The sequence below is a fragment of the Podarcis muralis genome, chromosome 17 (assembly GCF_964188315.1).
Source record: "Podarcis muralis chromosome 17, rPodMur119.hap1.1, whole genome shotgun sequence".
Classification (NCBI taxonomy): Eukaryota; Metazoa; Chordata; class Lepidosauria; order Squamata; family Lacertidae; genus Podarcis; species Podarcis muralis.
In genome coordinates this window covers 11941281-11958022 of record NC_135671.1, presented here as the reverse complement: position 1 = coordinate 11958022, position 16742 = coordinate 11941281, and the positions used below count along the sequence as shown (strand labels likewise).

Here is a 16742-nt window from a genome sequence, read left to right as displayed (position 1 = left end):
AGTGGTACCTAGGGTTAAGAACTTAATTCGTTCTGGAGGTCCGTTCTTAACCTGAAACTATTCTTAACCTGAAGCAGCACTTTAGCTAATGGGGCTTCCCGCTGCTGCCGCGCTGCCACTGCGCGATTTCTGTTCTCATCCTGAAGCAAAGTTCTTAACCCAAGGTACTATTTCTGGGTTAGCAGAGTCTGTAACCTGAAGCGTCTGTAACCTGAGGCGTCTGTAACCTGAGGCGTCTGTAACCTGAAGCGTATGTAACCTGAGGTACCACTGTATACTTCTTCTTAATTGTATCTAATAATAATAATAATAATAATAATATTTATTATTTATATCCCGCCCATCTGGCTGGGCTTCCCCAGCCACTCTGGGCGGCTTCCAAAAGAATATTAAAATACTATAATACATCAAACATTAAAAGCTTCCCGAAACAGGGCTGCCTTCAGATGTCTTCTAAAAGCCTGGTAGTTGTTGTTCTCTTTGACATCTGGTGGGAGGGTGTTCCACAGGGAAGGTGCCACTACCGAGAAGGCCCTCTGCCTGGTTCCCTGTAACTTGGCTTCTCGCAGTGAGGGAACCGCCAGAAGGCCCTCGGTGCTGGACCTCAGTGTCCGGGTAGAACGATGGGGGTGGAGACGCTCCTTCAGATGAATATACTTCTTCTTAATTGCATTTCAGTTCAACAATTACTTTGATAAAATACATATTATGTTATGTACAAATGGCTTTAGATACCTATTACAGTGGTACCTTGGTTTACAACCATAATCCATTCCAGAGGTCCGGTTGTAAACCAAAACAGGTTGTAACCCAAGGAGTGCTTTCACCAATTGGTCCTCAAAAAAAGGGGGGGTTGTAATTTAAAAAAAAAATGGGTTGTAATCCAAAAAAGGGGACACGCACTTCCGGGTTTGACGTGGTTGTAATCCAAAACGGTTGCAAACCAAGGTACCGCTGTAGGTCCATAAATTACCATATAGCATATACGCAACACAAAAAACAGCGACAATTTGTTGTTGACAAAGGACAGCTGGACATATAAAAGGCCCCATTACCTTCAGTAGCTTAGGGCCTCATCAAACCTAAATCTGACCCTGGGTGTGAAATAGCAGAGGCATCATATCTTCCTGTGCCTCTTCTGGGAATATATTTATCAAACACTGTATAGTCTTATATACCTACTACATCCAGGTAACAAGTACATTTAACCTGAATGGAATCAAACCAATGAAAACACATGGATCAGATGACACATACTCAAATCCATGTCATCAATAGACTCAGTGTGCCCAGAGTGGCTGGGGCAACCCAGTCAGATGGATGGGGTACAAATAATAACCATTATTTAAAGGAGGCAACCATCAATTGGCTGTAAATGCCATTTCAGAAAGGGTAAAAAGACAATAAATTAAACAAGTTATGGAATTATGAACTGGGTGTCAGCCACTGAAGGCGCCTGGGTGAGAGAGATTCAGTTGGTCCTCCAGATGTCAACTCCAAGGCAAGAGAAGGGTGTGGTGACAGACTGGCCGCTGTGGAGATTGAGCTTTCTGGCAGTCCACTTTATGGAATGGGGGAGGGACTTGGGGGCCACCACCCTCAGCCCTGCTTCCTATTGAAGTCATGGCTCACTTCTGTAATTACTGGGGGTTTTTTATAAGCTGTATTGTTGCTTTATACTATTATGCTGCACATTTTTTAAACAGTATACCACCTTGGGGACAGAAAAGAAATTCGTAAATTATTGTATAACTAGTAAATGAACTGGCCCCTGGTCCCATCACCTCCTGGCAAATAGAAGGGGAAGAAATGGAGGCGGTGAGAGATTTTACTTTCTTGGGCTCCATGATCACTGCAGATGGTGACAGCAGCCATGAAATTAAAAGACGGCTGTTTCTTGGGAGAAAAGCAATGACAAACCTAGACAGCATCTTAAAAAGCAGAGACATCACCTTGCCAACAAAGGTCCGTATAGTTAAAGCTATGGTTTTCCCAGTAGTGATGTATGGAAGTGAGAGCTGGACCATAAAGAAGGCTGATCGCCAAAGAATTTATGCTTTTGAATTATGGTGCTGGAGGAGACTCTTGAGAGTCCCATGGACTGCAAGAAGATCAAACCTCTCAATTCTTAAGGAAATCAGCCCTGAGTGCTCACTGGAAGGACAGATCGTGAAGCTGATGCTCCAATACTTTGGCCACCTCATGAGAAGAGAAGACTCCCTGGAAAAGACCCTGATGTTGGGAAAGATGGAGGGCACAAGGAGAAGGGGATGACAAAGGATGAGATGGTTGGATAGTGTTCTCAAAGCTACCAACATGAGTTTGACCAAACTGCGGGAGGCAGTGGAAGACAGGAGTGCCTGGCGTGCTCTGGTCCAGGGGGTCACGAAGAGTTGGACAAGACTAAATGACTAAGGAAAAAGTAAATGAACAACCATGGTTGAAATGGGTTATTATGCTACACATATATAACAGCAGCACTGTCTCTGAGTTCAGAGCAGCTTAAAAGTGTATGGGGCAACTCCGGCCAGAGTTTTAATCGCACAAGGATGGAAAAACGAAGAAACCCCGACAAAAGATCAGTGGCAAGGGAAATTGATGGACTATGCGGAATTGGCGAAATTGACGTACAAACTGCGTGACAAGGACAACTGTGGCTTTAAAGAAGAATGGGAACCTTTTACAAAGTACTTTAATAAACCCCAAAATGAACTGGACTCCTTGGCAGGTTTTGAATAAACATACACAAATTTATTGTTGCTAATATAATAGATGGATAACTGAAGGATCTTTACATTTTTGCAACATGCAGAGAATAATATGTATTAAAAAATCAGAGAGAGGAGCTGAGGGAAGTCGTAGGGGGGAGGGGGGAGGGTATGTGGGGGAGGGAGGGGAAAATGGGGGGAAATATAATGAAGATGATTTGTTGGAATAATTTGTTATGTGAAAACAGTTAAATTAAAAAAACAAAATTGTATGGGGCAACTCAGCCCGCACTCTAGAATGTGTGCACGCATGCACACACACGCATGAGAGAGAGAGAATGTCTTATATGTGGGACATACAATAAAGTTAATTCAGGAGGGATTCCACACACATAGGGAAGGAGACAGAACTTCCTACAGCCTGCCAGGTCCAGGACAGTCAGTGGGGAAAGAGTTGGGTGTCTTCTTTTCCCCCTTCCTTCCCAGTATAACTTTCTTGATCCCCACCCTCCTGTTGCTTTCAGCAGGAGGAAAATGCCCATGCCAGCTGCAAGCCAGAGGAGTAATGGTGATGGAACTTTCTGCTACCCCAATGAGGCACTTTCCACTAACGGGGAGGAAAATTCACAAGATCAAGCAGCCCCACAGCAGACAGGCTGGAAAGATACAGCTGCTCCCTAAAGCATCATTTAGCAGAACATAGGGTGGTGCAGTGGTGGTGGCGCTGTGGGTTAAACCACAGAGCCTATGACTTGCTGATCAGAAAGTCGGCAGTTTGAATCCCCGCGACGGGGTGAGCTCCTGTTGCTCAGTCCCTGCTCCTGCCAACCTAGCAGTTCGAAAGCACATCAAAGTGCAAGTAGATAAATAGGTACCACTCCAGCGGGTAAACGGTGTTTTCGTGCACTGCTCTGGTTCGCCAGAAGCGGCTTAGTCATGCTGGCCACATGACCCGTAAGCTGTACGCCGGCTCCCTCAGCCAATAAAGTGAGATGAGCGCCGCAACCCTCAAGCTGTACGCCGGTCACGACTGGACCTAATGGTCAGGGGTCCCCTTTACCTTTTTGTTGCAGTGGTGGGGGAACAGCTGGCCCTCCAGATGTTGTTGCAGCCCCAGCTTGCATGGCCGATTACATGCTGCAGAGGAAATTTGGAACACATAACTCTCGGGGTCTCGCAGGTGGCTCTAACGAGCGTTTTTTTGGGGCCGTGCTCTCATGAGCGCTAAAACAGGACATCCCAGGATCCAGTCAGAGGCTGGGATGGCTTCTGTAATTCTGAGATGTCCCGTTGAGGTGTATGTAATAATTAGGGGTGACAGGAGTTGGAGTCCATCATCACCTGGAGGTTCACAGCTTCCCCACCCCTGTGCTTGGCAATTATAAAAAATAACTGTCCTGCGTTTCTCTCAGGTGTCGTTTGTGGGGTGTCTACTTACGCAGTGCAGTTCTGAGGCTCCATGGTAAAGGAGACGACGTTTTCAAGACATAGTCAACATCAGGTATGCCGGGATCTGTTTGCTGAGGTATGCCAAAATCTGTTCCTGCTTCACTTCCAACTATTCTACGTATCTTAGAACTAGGCTATGTCAGTCTTCCATAACCTGGTGTCTTTCCATCTGCCTTTTAGGTAGGTTAGTATTAACATGCAGGCCACACAAATGTCTCCTCCACCCCTGGTCATGTAACCAGAATGAAGACTGGGCTGCGGATTTGCAGTAAAGAAGGCCTGAAGATGCCCACTCTTAAAATTATTGCATTATGTAATCAAGGTGGGACGCGGGTGGCGCTGTGGGTTAAACCACAGAGCCTAGGGCTTGCCGGTCAGAAGGTTGGCAGTTCAAATCGCTGCGACGGGGTGAGCTCCCGTTGCTCGGTCCCTGCTCCTGCCAACCTAGCAGTTTGAAAGCACATCAAAGTGCAAGTAGATAAATAGGTACCGCTCCGGCGGGAAGGTAAACAGCGTTTCCGTGCGCTGCTCTGGTTCGCCATGAGCAGCTTAGTCATGCTGGCCACATGACCTGGTAGCTGTATGCCGGCTCCCTCTGCCAATAAAGCAAGATGAGCGTCGCAACCCCAGAGTTGGTCACGACTGGACCTAATGGTCAGGGGTCCCTTTACCTTTACCTATAATCAAGGCAGTGTGCTAAAATGAATGGCCCAATATATGTGATGCACTGTTGATTGTGTGTATGTTTTTTTATAGGCCGGAAAAGGTGAAGGATGAAGCTAACCCTCCTGTATCTTTGCCTCATGGGCACAGCTTTTGCCACGTCGGTGAGCATTTCAGACCCAGCCAATTTGCTAGGCCTCCCCCCTTTTTAATTTTCCTCTGTGTGATCACTCAGGACCACTTTTTCTCTCTTTCTACCGTAGCTGCGCAAACCCCGTAAGGCGGGATTTGGAAGCAAGAGTGAAGAAGTAAGTAAATTTCCTTCCGTTTTTCTCATTCACCCAGATTTATCCAGCTCCGTATTTCCAGGGGCTACTCTGTCCCCCAATAATCCAAGCCCCTCACAGGTGGTTTAGTCTGTTTCAGCTAGTAAACACTGCTTCATAGTAAAGGAGCACCCTGACTCACAGATGGCCAAAGCCAGAGGTGAATATAGGAGAAGGACCATAGTGGCAGAGAAAGTCTGAGATTCAATCATTGGCATATCCAGGGCTGAATCTACACAGATATTAGAAAATATGCTGCTTTTTAAAGAAACGTAAAATATATGTGGAATTTGCCATTAGCTCACCAGCGCCACCTAAGGTTACATTTGTATAATGCACTTAAAACATTATAGATGAGTCCTAAGTATGGCTAGGAAAAGCCCCTGCCTGAAATTCTGGAGAGTCCAACTCACCTCTGTTCTGAAGCATTGTACAGTGGTACCTCGGGTTAAGTACTTAATTGGTTCCGGAGGTCCGTACTTAACCTGAAACTGTTCTTAACCTGAAGCACCACTTTAGCTAATGGGGGCTCCCGCTGCCACCGCACCGCCAGAGCACGATTTCTGTTCTCATCCTGAAGCAAAGTTCTTAACCTGAAGCACTATTTATGGGTTAGCGGAGTCTGTAACCTGAAGCGTATGTAACCCCAGGTACATACGTATATACACCCCATCCCCAAAGAGAAGCAACAGTCTCACACACTCTCTTATGCAAACATTTTCCCTTGAGGAACTCAACATCTGGCAGCATAGAGTGGCCAGGTGAAAACAGAACAGGACAGGACTCTTGCACCTTTATTTGTTGTGTAGAAGACTGAAACCCAGCAGGTGTAGCTTGTCAGGTGGTGGTGGTGGTGGTGGGGTTTTGAGCCCTGCCTTCCTTTACCCCTGTCCACCCTAGGCAGAATTCCTCCATGCCTGGGTTCAAATTTGCCCATTTCAAGTTTGTTTGTGTACAGCTGTAGTTCTCAGCTTATTGTCTAGGGCCCAGGGGTCAGCAAACTTTTTCAGCAGGGGGCCAGTCCACTGTCCCTCAGACTTTGTGGGGGCCAAACTATTTGGGGGGGGGATGAACGAATTCCTATGCCCCACAAATAACCCAGAGATGCATTTTAAATAAAAGGACACATTCTACTCATGTAAAAACATGCTGATTCCTGGACCATCCGTGGGCCGGATTTTGAAGGCGCTTGGGCCCATGGTCTAGGCAGCTCTGAAAACAGCTGAGGTTCGGCAGGCTTAGAAAATAATTTATCACTTCCAGCATTTTAAAATGACTGACAGGATGCGGGCCAGGGATAATTTACCCTCCCACAGTGCTAGTGAAGCCAATGGGACTAGAATCAAGTTGATTCAATTGAAAACCGGTTCTGTTTAAATACTGTTGTTCATGGAGAGCCAGATTCAAATGAAACACATTCTGACAGGTATATTTCTTCACAGATGATGCAGTTTGGCCCATATGGCTACATGAATTCCCCACAAGTAAGTTCACTCGTTTCTTGGTTCTTGAAACATACACTTTCTATACATCAGAGGATAGCTCAGTCAGTAGACCATGAGGCTCTTAATCTTAAAGCCGTGGGTTCAAGCCCCACATTGGACAAAAGATTCCTGCATTGCAGAGAGTTGGAATAGATGATCACTTTCAACTCTATTATTCTATGATTTTATTACATCTTTTTATTATTATTTCTTTATAATTTGTACCGCACCCATCTGACTGGATTGCCCCAGCCACTCTGGGCAGCTTCCAACACATACCGCATTTTTCGCTCTATAAGATGCACCAGACCACAAGACACACCTAATTTTTGGAGGAGGAAAACAAGGAAAAAAATATTCTGGATCTCAGAAGCCAGAACAGCAAGAGGGATCGCTACGCAGTGAAAGCAGCAATCCCTCTTGCTGTTCTGGCTTCTGTGATAGCTGCACAGTCTGCATTCGCTCCATAAGACGCACACACATTTCCCCTTACTTTTTAGGAGGGAAAAAGTGAGTCTTATAGAGCAAAAAATACGGTATTTAAAAACATGTATATCCTGCCTTGCCACTAAGGATCTCAATGCGGTGTATATGGCTCTCCTTCAATTTATCCTCATGACAACCCTGTGAAGTAGGGTTGAGGGAGACCCAAGGCCATCCAGCGAACTTCATGGCAGAGAAGGTATCTGAACCTGGGTTTCACTAGTCTTAGATCAACACTCCAGTCAGAAATGCTTTCTCACCATGTGCTGCTTTTATTTCTCTTTTAATCACATTTCAGCTGGCTCATTTGGCAGCTTCTTTATATGGCTACCGCTCGGGTTTCCCGCAGATGTTCCCCCAGCAGCCTATATTGCCCCAGCAGAGATTTCTCATCTGGCCACAGCAGACACCAGTGCATCAAGTCGCCAGGCTGCCTCCACGCAAACCTCACCAAACTCCAGTGGCCAGGCAGCCAAACATCAGGCCGCAGCCAAGGCCGCAGTTAAAACCACAACTTCCAAGGCGTCCGCAGCCACAACCACGATTACAGCCACCACCAAAGCAGCCTCAAAATACCTACCCTTCTCAGACTCACCAACAAGTGCTGGTTCATCAACCCCAAAGGGGGAAGCAGCAACAGCCTCAGGTAAACAAGCAAGTTTGATCTGGGGGGGAATTGCTCCAGTGTCCCTGGCATCTCACCGTCTACCAGCGCAAGGGATCAGCAGGGACGGCCCCATTATTAGCCAGAATGAGGGATCTGCTTCAGGCAGCAGATGTTGTAGGGCAGCAGTGGAAGCCATACACACACACACACACACACACACACACACACACCGCTTCCCTCTGTTGGAGGACAGAGCTGTGAGTTCCACACAACCTTTCCTGAAGCTCCTAATATAATTTGTTTTGCTCAGGTGGGTGGCGGATCATGCTGTCCCATTGAAGCAAGAGCCGGCTGCCAGTCCAGTCAGCTTCTGTACATGGACCAGGGCTGAGAGGAGGTGCCATATTGACCTTTGCCTCAGGCAACAATATGTCTTGGGTCAGTCCTGGCCTTCAACCCTTACTCCCATCGCTCCATTTGCAGGTCAGGGAAAGAAGCTGCAAATTTTCTACTTGTCACAAAATAGAAGGGTGACCCCTTGGCCTACGTTACGGGGGGGGGGCATCCTATATTTGAAGGCATTCTCTATTTGAAGGACTGCTCTGCCCGTATATGGGTTAAAAATAAAGAACCCCAAGATGGGAGAGCTGTGGCCTTGAAATTAGTATTTGGATGGCAGACTGAGCTGGCACCAATGTCACTTGGTTACAGTCTTCCCGCTATGGGGAGATTCACTTTCTTTCTTTGCAAATTACAACAATTATGTCTAAATTGTGCCCTCTTTTGCCCATGCGCAAGTGGCCACCCTAAAGACACAGGAAAAGGACACAGGTGGCGACCCTAGTTTTCATTTTTAGACTACGATTATACACATCAGAAAGGAGGGGTATGAGGGGGAAAAAAATGAGAGCATGTGACGTATTGCACATGTGCCAGCACTGAACTGTACACACCATACATTTCAAGCACATCCCCCCCCCCCCCAAAATGTAGTTTGTTAAGGAAATGTAGTTTGTTAAGGGCGCAGTGTGGGGGTAAACTACAGTTCTCATGTTTCTTTCTGGAAGGGCGCATGTCTTAAATGTATGCTGTGAACACAACTTTAGTTTTGGACATTTTCCATGTTAAAGGGGGGGATGTGTTATGTGGTGTCAGGCAAACCAACAGAACAGAAGCTACTCTCAGTGATCATTTTAGGCAAAACAATGACAGCTGGAAATATAGGTGGAATCACACTATTCTTTCTTATTGTAATCATTACATAGTGACTTTTTTTTGCAGGGAGTGTTAGATTTTGTCATAATGACACCTTCTCTTTCCTCCTCCAGGCATTCCCACCACAGCAACAATATCCTTGGCACTTCGCTCAGGTGAACGGATGTTCCTTGTTTAACACACAGAGATAAATTTTACAATCATTTTAAGGGCTACAGTTGTGGGGGGTTTTTTGTTTTTGATTAAAAAGGCCAGCAGATCTCTCCTTAAAATAAAAATGCTTCTAAGTTAAATTATTCTAAATTCACAGGTGGAAGATGCTTTCTCAGGACAGCCAAAGCTTTCTCCTCTCAAACATTTTGGCATTAAGCAGCATATTGATGGATTCATTAATATCATTAACTGCCAATAATCATACTTTTGAAAATGATCCCCATTGTAACACGTATGTACCTTATCTGGAAGAATGCCTACCCCCTCAACACTGTCGTTGAGTCAGTACTGTATGCAGATTGAGCTGATCACTGAAAATTCACATGGTTAATCTACTAAGATTTCTTCAGTGGATTTGTTGCCAGCACCACGACAACATTGGTCCAATGCATGCTTCCACACAGATCTTTGTGATTTTTGTTTACATAGGAAGACAAGCGAACCACCAATAAATCAGAAACCACGCCTGCGGTCGGGTGATTTTGAGGAGATTCCTTGTAAAAATTATGCAGTTCCATTATAATCCATGTTTTTGTACCATGAAAACACTGGGAAACATCAGATCTGTAGTTCTTATGTAGAGTCAACAGGTGCCAAAATGATCTGTCATGTGATTAGGGGTGGAAGGAAGAATCCATGAAAAACTTAAGCAGTATCAGGGGGCTGCATTTTTCTGTATCGTTGTGTCTCCTATATCTCTCTGCGTTCTCTCTTATCTTCTTGGTCACTCTAATTACATAAATCTTGTCATGTTGTAAGCCGCCTTGAGCACTGATTTAATTATGGAAAGGAGGCATACAAATAAAAGGATGGATGATGAATGGAATTGGTGTCACTTCCTCGTTAAATTACAATTATGCTAACCTGGCTGTTTTTCTTCTGCATTGTAGATGTTTGGTCATGGAGGCTTCCAACAGCAACCATTTGGTCCATATCAGGGAGTAAGATATTCCATTTAAAGGCTTCGGGGGTAGTGGGGAACAATTTTGGGGACCACTTAGCTCTATCCCATAGCTAAAGTGGCTTGTTTAATCAGGAATGATTGATTGACAATGCCTTTGTCTAAATTCTATTAGTATCACCATGGGCTGTGTGTTGTTGTGGTTCTGAAAAAGTTATAAAAATAAATAAACAAGCCCTGTGAAACTAATGTAGATCCAAACAGTGAATCCAAAATGCTGTTGATTCTTTGATTAGAAATATAAAGAAACAAATTCAGTAGAACAAAGGGGGAAGAAGTTAAACACTTTTTGTAGTGTGGTGGGTGTCCCTCATTATTCGTTAGATAGCTCGTGTCTGAGAAGCGAAGGAGAACCTTGCAAATTTCAACACATCATGTGTGCTTAGACACTGGTCTTTATATTTTAGAATAGTTAAGCAATCTAATTTCTATGCCCTCCCCGCAAAGTCTATCCAAACTTACTCGGTTTTCTTTTTCTCCAGCGTATGCCATTTGGACAGCCACCTGCCAGCAATGAAGAAGGGGTAAATACAATTTTATATAATTGGGATGGTGTGAGCTAAACTATATATGAAGATGCAGGAAGGAGGACTTCAGAGGCATCCTTCTACATTCTCCTGCTATAATGTTCACTTGGGAGCCCTCCCTCCCCTTGACCTTCAGGAAGGTCAAGATGCACAGACCACATGGCTTTAATATTTCCTGATTCTAGTGCTCAGAACTGCTGAGTGATAAATGCAGCTCTGAGGTCAAGGGCTTCAACCCACAGTTAAAATAACTTTTATAATTCTATTAACAATAACATTTCATTCACAATTGCTAGTAATTTTATTGTATTGGGTGGTATCAAACTATTTTACTCTCTTAATTATATTTGCAGGCCCCCTATTATGGATATGGCTACCTTGGGATGGGAGGCAGACCTCCGTATTCTGAAGAAATGCTTGAGCAAGACTTTGAAGAGGCAAAAGAAAAAGAAACCCCAACAGCTGATCCCGCAACCAACTCGACAGTCTTGGAAACAAATTCAACCATCTCTAATCAACCAAGCCAGGCAGCGAATGGCACTTCTTCTGGGCTCAGTACAGCAGGCAATGGGGCTAATTCGCCAGGCCTTGAGAGGAACTTGCTCAGTGGAAACGGGATCCCAACACCGTCACCCACGGCTCATGTGTCAGCAAGGAACGGAGCAACATGGAATGGCATTGATCCCTCAAGTCAAAGGCCGCCATCTCCAGATGTCAATGCCATTCAAAGCTTTCCTTCAGGGGGCCAACAACCCCCAGGGTATGGTGCACATGTCTATAAGCCCCAACCAGATATGGGAGATACAAGGCACAATGCTTTGATTTCTAGAGGAAACCCCTCTACCCAAACTGAAAACCCAAAAAATTCCTTGACTTATGGAGAGTACTCTAACCACAGAGGCAATCTCCAGAATACAAACAGCAACCCTCCCTCAGTAAACAATAGACCTAACTTATATGAGCAACAAGGGCAACCCCATTATCTTGAGAGGAACCCATCAGGTCAAAGAGAAAGAGTGCCTTTTCCTAGTTCTAATCCACAAGGCCAGTGGAATAAAGTTCCAGTCTACAGGGCTAATGGTCTAAATCCTTCCCCATCTGAAGGCCGTTCCCTGGATTCGCAGTTTAATACAGCAGGACGAGTTGAGGATGTCTATAATGAAAGAGAATACACTGAACGGCATCAGCCTTCTGGAATGCACCGAACAAGCGCATTTTCCCATCAGGAAGCATTCTCAGCCACAAGCAGAACTCCATTTGAAACAGAATCCCGGCGGTATGAGTGGAAGGAGAAGCCCTTTATTCATCCAGATCGTGAAAGAGAACAATTTCAATCTTCACAAAACCGGAGGTGGAACAACCAAGAAGATCCACAGGTCTTCCGAGATGCTCCTCCCAGGTATAACTCGATGTATTCATCTGGTTCTTTTCAACGAACGGGACATGCCGCTTACTCTGAAAGGGATCTCAATGGCCAACAATCCCATTCCTTTTATCCCAGAGGATGGGAGGATAGAGAACATTCACCCACAATGAGCCCAGCAAACCAAAGAGAAAGTCCACCATATTCTCCAGATTTGCCTTCAAATCCGATGCAAAGAAACACCTATCACAGAAACGTTCTGCAGGAGCGTGAACCCTATCCCAGGCAAAACCCATGGACTCAAGAAAAACAGGTGCTTGATCTCGACAGAGAGTACAGAAACCCTTCATACAATCCAACTCAACACCATGCATATCCAAAATATTCTGTGGAGAATCCAGCCAATCAAAGAAGTAATTTGCCATATGAGGAAATTAACCAGTGGACTCCAGAAGAACATTCTCCAGTTCGTGGCGCAGAAAGATTGGGACATACAGAAAACACCCCATATCGCGTGAACAATGCATTTGGACCCAGAGAAAGGAATCTGGAGAACCAAGCACAGCATTCTCCATTACAAAGTGGCACTCTCCTCCAAAGCAGACCACAGTATCCTGAAAGAGATGTTTGGGTCCCCCAAATGGTGGGCCCATCTGCTCCAAAAGAAACTTCTCCCTACTTTGATACCTACCCCACAGACTTCAGGAAAAACCCAGCACATGCTGAAGACACAGAGGGAGCTATGCATGGGAGAGCACCAATCTCCAGTATTGATATTGCAGAAAGAAGACATCATTCTGACGCACTGAGATACCCAGGTGATTACCCAAGAGAACCCAGAACTGTTACCTTACACACAACTGACAGCCACCTGTGCTGTGCAGGTGACTCCCCAGTGCCAAGAGAGAACTTACTGGCACCACTGCAAAGTGCTCCTCGTTTCCAGTTTGCTTCATGGGAGCAAAAAGGAAGCTTGACATATCCAGAGAGCAACCATGCAAAGCATGCCAGGCATGCCCCCTACCCAGCCGGCATTCAGTCTAATCACAGGGATATTTCTCTAAAGACTGGGGAAACAAAATCACAGAGAGAAAACTTGGGTGCATTTGGAGAGGAAACAGCAGGCCTACAGAATGGTCCACCGTGCTCCAAATCACACCTAAGAAAACAGAATGAACCTGAAGCCAACTATGAAACTGGTCTACCTGCACCTAGGAACACACCTTGTTATGGAAGCAGCATCCGAGGTGATGGACACAATGTCCTTGCTTGGATCGTGGGGGAAAATCAGTCCAAAAGAGAATCTGAAAGGGCAGCTTCCATGAAGTTTGTTCCTGAAAATGTACCACCGCCACCTCAAGGGATCAGAAGTGCAGCTCATGATGGTGAAGATGTTAGGAATGGAGAACGCTCAGCACTTGGGTTCAAGAGGACTCCATGCTTTGGAAGCTGGTTAAAGCAGTATTTATCCAGCACAGGAGCTCCATCTGGTGATCAGCAGCACGATCAGTTTTATCCAGATAACCCATTGCCCACTAGGAAGCCAAACATCATGGTGCCACCTGTACCACAGCCAATCTCTAGTACTGATCCACCTCATGATATAGAAGAAGCACCATTGAAATTCGGATCCCTGGGAGAAGAATTGGCTGAGCAAGCAAAGGAAAGGACACCGGACTGTTTACTGTTCCCAAACAAATGAAATGCTAAAGAACCTCCTTTTTTTCAAGTTTGGAAAACAGCATCTCAAAAAAATGACAACGACATGCTCATTCAGAGCACAGATGCAGGAAAATGGAACGTACATAATTGCATAATTACAAAGAGGGGGAAATAACAGCTGAATTGTGTAGCTAGTTTGTGCATGTGCATAATGTAGGTCATTTGGTATTTGGTTTTTCAAACCTCGGCTGGCATTTCACCCTTCAACATTCTAACCTTCAACCTTTCTTCTGGTTTTCTGTAGGACTCAACCAAAATGGGCTCCCGAAACTCTCTAAAACCTTCCGCCCCCCCCCAATAAATCCAGGGACACTTTTCAACTTCCCCATTCCAGGGATGGATTTTGTCAGGGGACTGATTTGTAAATCAAAGGACTGTCCCCGGGAAACGGGGATGTCTGGTAACCTTACTATAACCAGTTTGTGGAGGATGGTGAAATTCTTATTAATATATTTTGATTTATTATCTGCCTTCACCATCAGGTCCCAGGGCGGGTTACAATAATTTAAAATTCAATATTAAAAACAATTTAAAACAAATTACGGCCATAGGGATAGGTGAGGGTGGGGAAGTTATTTCCCTAAATATTCTCTTGGAAGCATGCAGAATTCAAATGGGGAGAGAGAGAGGGGGGGGGGAGGGAGAGAGAGAGAGATGGACTATGTACTTTTGGCAAGCTTCTCCCCTTCAGACCTTCCCTCAACATGTTAGTAGTGTGGGACTGGTCTGAGATGTCACAATATGCCCATGTTGAGTGTGTGCAATCCTGCTGGCTCTCTGAATAGGGCCTTATGTATATGCACTAAGCCTTTTCCTTCCCTGCTGGTTTCACTTTGCACAATGCTTTTCAAAACGGCAACACCATCAACATTATGGAAACATCGGCACGGCTTTTCCTTACTGGGGCACAAATTACTTGTTTGAAACAAATGTAATCTTCCCCTTCTTTTCTGAACGTTTACTTGACATTAAAGTGCATTTATTATGGACACTTTTCCTCCCTTCATGTCTGTGTGGCACATTTTCCTGGTTCCATTTTGCTCCGTCTCTCATCGCAGAAGATGCCAATTAAACTGTCACAAGTTTAAAGAAGTTCAGAATTCAAAACTGGCAGGGTTTAATGGTGCTCTTAAAATAGCATAATTAACCAGCTTCCAAGGAAAACAGCAGTCTCCATCGCTTCACCGGTGATATGATGTAATATAGTCCCGGAGACAGCAAAGTGGTTTAGTACTACCTTAAAGCCAATTAAATGTAAGAGGTGCTGATTTAATCCAACAATAGAAGTACCAGGATGTCAGGTTACATGGGGATAATGGTCCTCTCTGTCCTTCAGAAAGCAATTAAAATGTTATTTAAGCACACGGGACACTAAATGCACAGGAACACAGAAAACTGCCTAATACATAGTCAGGGAGCTGGCCCTTCTACCTTGCTATTGTCTGCTACAGTGACTGGTAGCATATCTCCAGAGTCCTGGGCAGGTGTATTTCTCAGCAGATGTTGGGGACTGAACCTGGGATATTGGACATACCAAGTGTGTGCTTTGCCCCCGAGCTATGTGTACACAAACAGGATGGGCTGCAGTCTTGCACACGGTAACAACAATCCACACACTGAGCTGATTTCAATGGACTTAGTTAAACCTAAAGGTGGACAGGTCTAGCCTATTCTGCCTTGGATGTCTTGCATTAAGGCATTGTCCTTTTGATACATGTGGTCATGAACACACCTGCCGCAAGTAGAGAAACACAGCATGTGTTAGTAAGCAGTCAGATAGCTGGGAGCAGCCCTCCCCCCCCCCCCGACACAGAATGGAATGTTGATAAGGAGTTAGCAGAGAGTGGGAGGGTGAGAGGTCAGCTCGCTCAAGAAGCACAAGCAGACTTGCAAAGCAGGAGGAACAGCATTTCTTCATCGGAAGCAGAGGCAATTGATCATCTGAGCCCAAAGAGTCGACATATTGGAAAGGTATTAGACAGGAAGCAAATCCAGAAACGTAAGGGTCATAGGTTCAGGATATTCTGCAGAAACAGGAGGCATTCTTCAGAAGGGTCAACTGATTCATAAGCCATGGATGTTTGCTTAGATGTCCGAGGCTAATTGTTTGCATTGCAATAAATCTTCTAGCTAATTATGACTTGTGCACTGTGTTATCAAGATGGCAGCCTGGGCTTCTGACACATGTCCCCAAATGGATGTTTGGACTAAAGGTGGGTTTTGTGTCTGAAAACTGGGTGGCTGCTGCCTGCTTCTCTGCGTGTCTCAATGGGTTTAATGAGACTTATGCCCAGGGGTGCCAACTTGAATACAATATGGGGGGGAGGTAAGCCCTGCCCTGCATAATTGATCACATGGGGTGATGCACTGATACCATTTGAATGACAACGTGCATCAACTTTCTGCAATCCTTTGTGTGGCAGGGGGCCATTTGTAGTACTTGGACACACACTCCCGGGTAATGAAGATGTTGGTTGATGAAGTGAAAAAGAGGGTCAGGCTTCTGTAGCTTTAATCATTGAGTGAATGAGATGATTTTAGCAGGTGTAGCTTGCATGAAAAGCTGTACCTGCTCAGGTTCCATCTACTACACAACTGTGAAAGTGGCCAGTGCCGTTTTCCCTTTTGCAACTCATTAAATGCCAAGGTTCCAGTCACCTCTAGCTCAGGCAAGGCCTGTGGGCTGGATGCAACCCTTGACATCTCTCCATCTGACTCTTGGGAAGAAGCAGGAGCTTAGGGGCAGACCATCCGCTAAGCGTGCAGGAGATCAATCCCTGACATTTCCAGTATGGACGACACTGGGCTGGATGGCCAAATGGTGAAATTGAGGATGGAAAGAGGTGTGTGTAGACAACTCTGACTTTTGCCATTCTAGAATGGAACTCTACAAAAGTATTATTCACATCCATTGCTCCACCTACTTTTGCCTCTTGTCATCCCCCCACTACGGCAGAGGTTTTCAACCTTTTTGAGTCCATGGCTCAATAATAATAATAATAATAATAATAATAATAATAA

At 45.1% G+C, this 16742-nt stretch overlaps 1 protein-coding gene across 1 annotated transcript; it reads left to right on the top strand.

Annotated features, from left to right (window-relative positions):
* The first annotated feature begins 4167 nt into the window (after positions 1 to 4167).
* On the top strand, positions 4168 to 13752 carry ENAM (enamelin). Its single transcript, XM_077921624.1, has 8 exons — positions 4168 to 4233; positions 5084 to 5128; positions 6589 to 6630; positions 7412 to 7759; positions 9049 to 9090; positions 10039 to 10089; positions 10592 to 10633; positions 10990 to 13752. Exons 1-8 carry the CDS (start codon positions 4168 to 4170, stop codon positions 13699 to 13701), a joined length of 3348 nt encoding a protein of 1115 aa, XP_077777750.1. The 3' UTR covers positions 13702 to 13752.
* Positions 13753 to 16742: the final 2990 nt, after the last annotated feature.

Coding starts and splice junctions, on each gene's coding strand:
- ENAM (XM_077921624.1), top strand. CDS start 4,168: ATGGTAAAGGAGACGACGTTTTCAAGACATAGTCAACATCAGGTATGC. Junction 6,631..7,411: donor GCTACATGAATTCCCCACAA/GTAAGTTCACTC, acceptor ATCACATTTCAG/CTGGCTCATTTGGCAGCTTC. Junction 9,091..10,038: donor ATCCTTGGCACTTCGCTCAG/GTGAACGGATGT, acceptor TCTGCATTGTAG/ATGTTTGGTCATGGAGGCTT.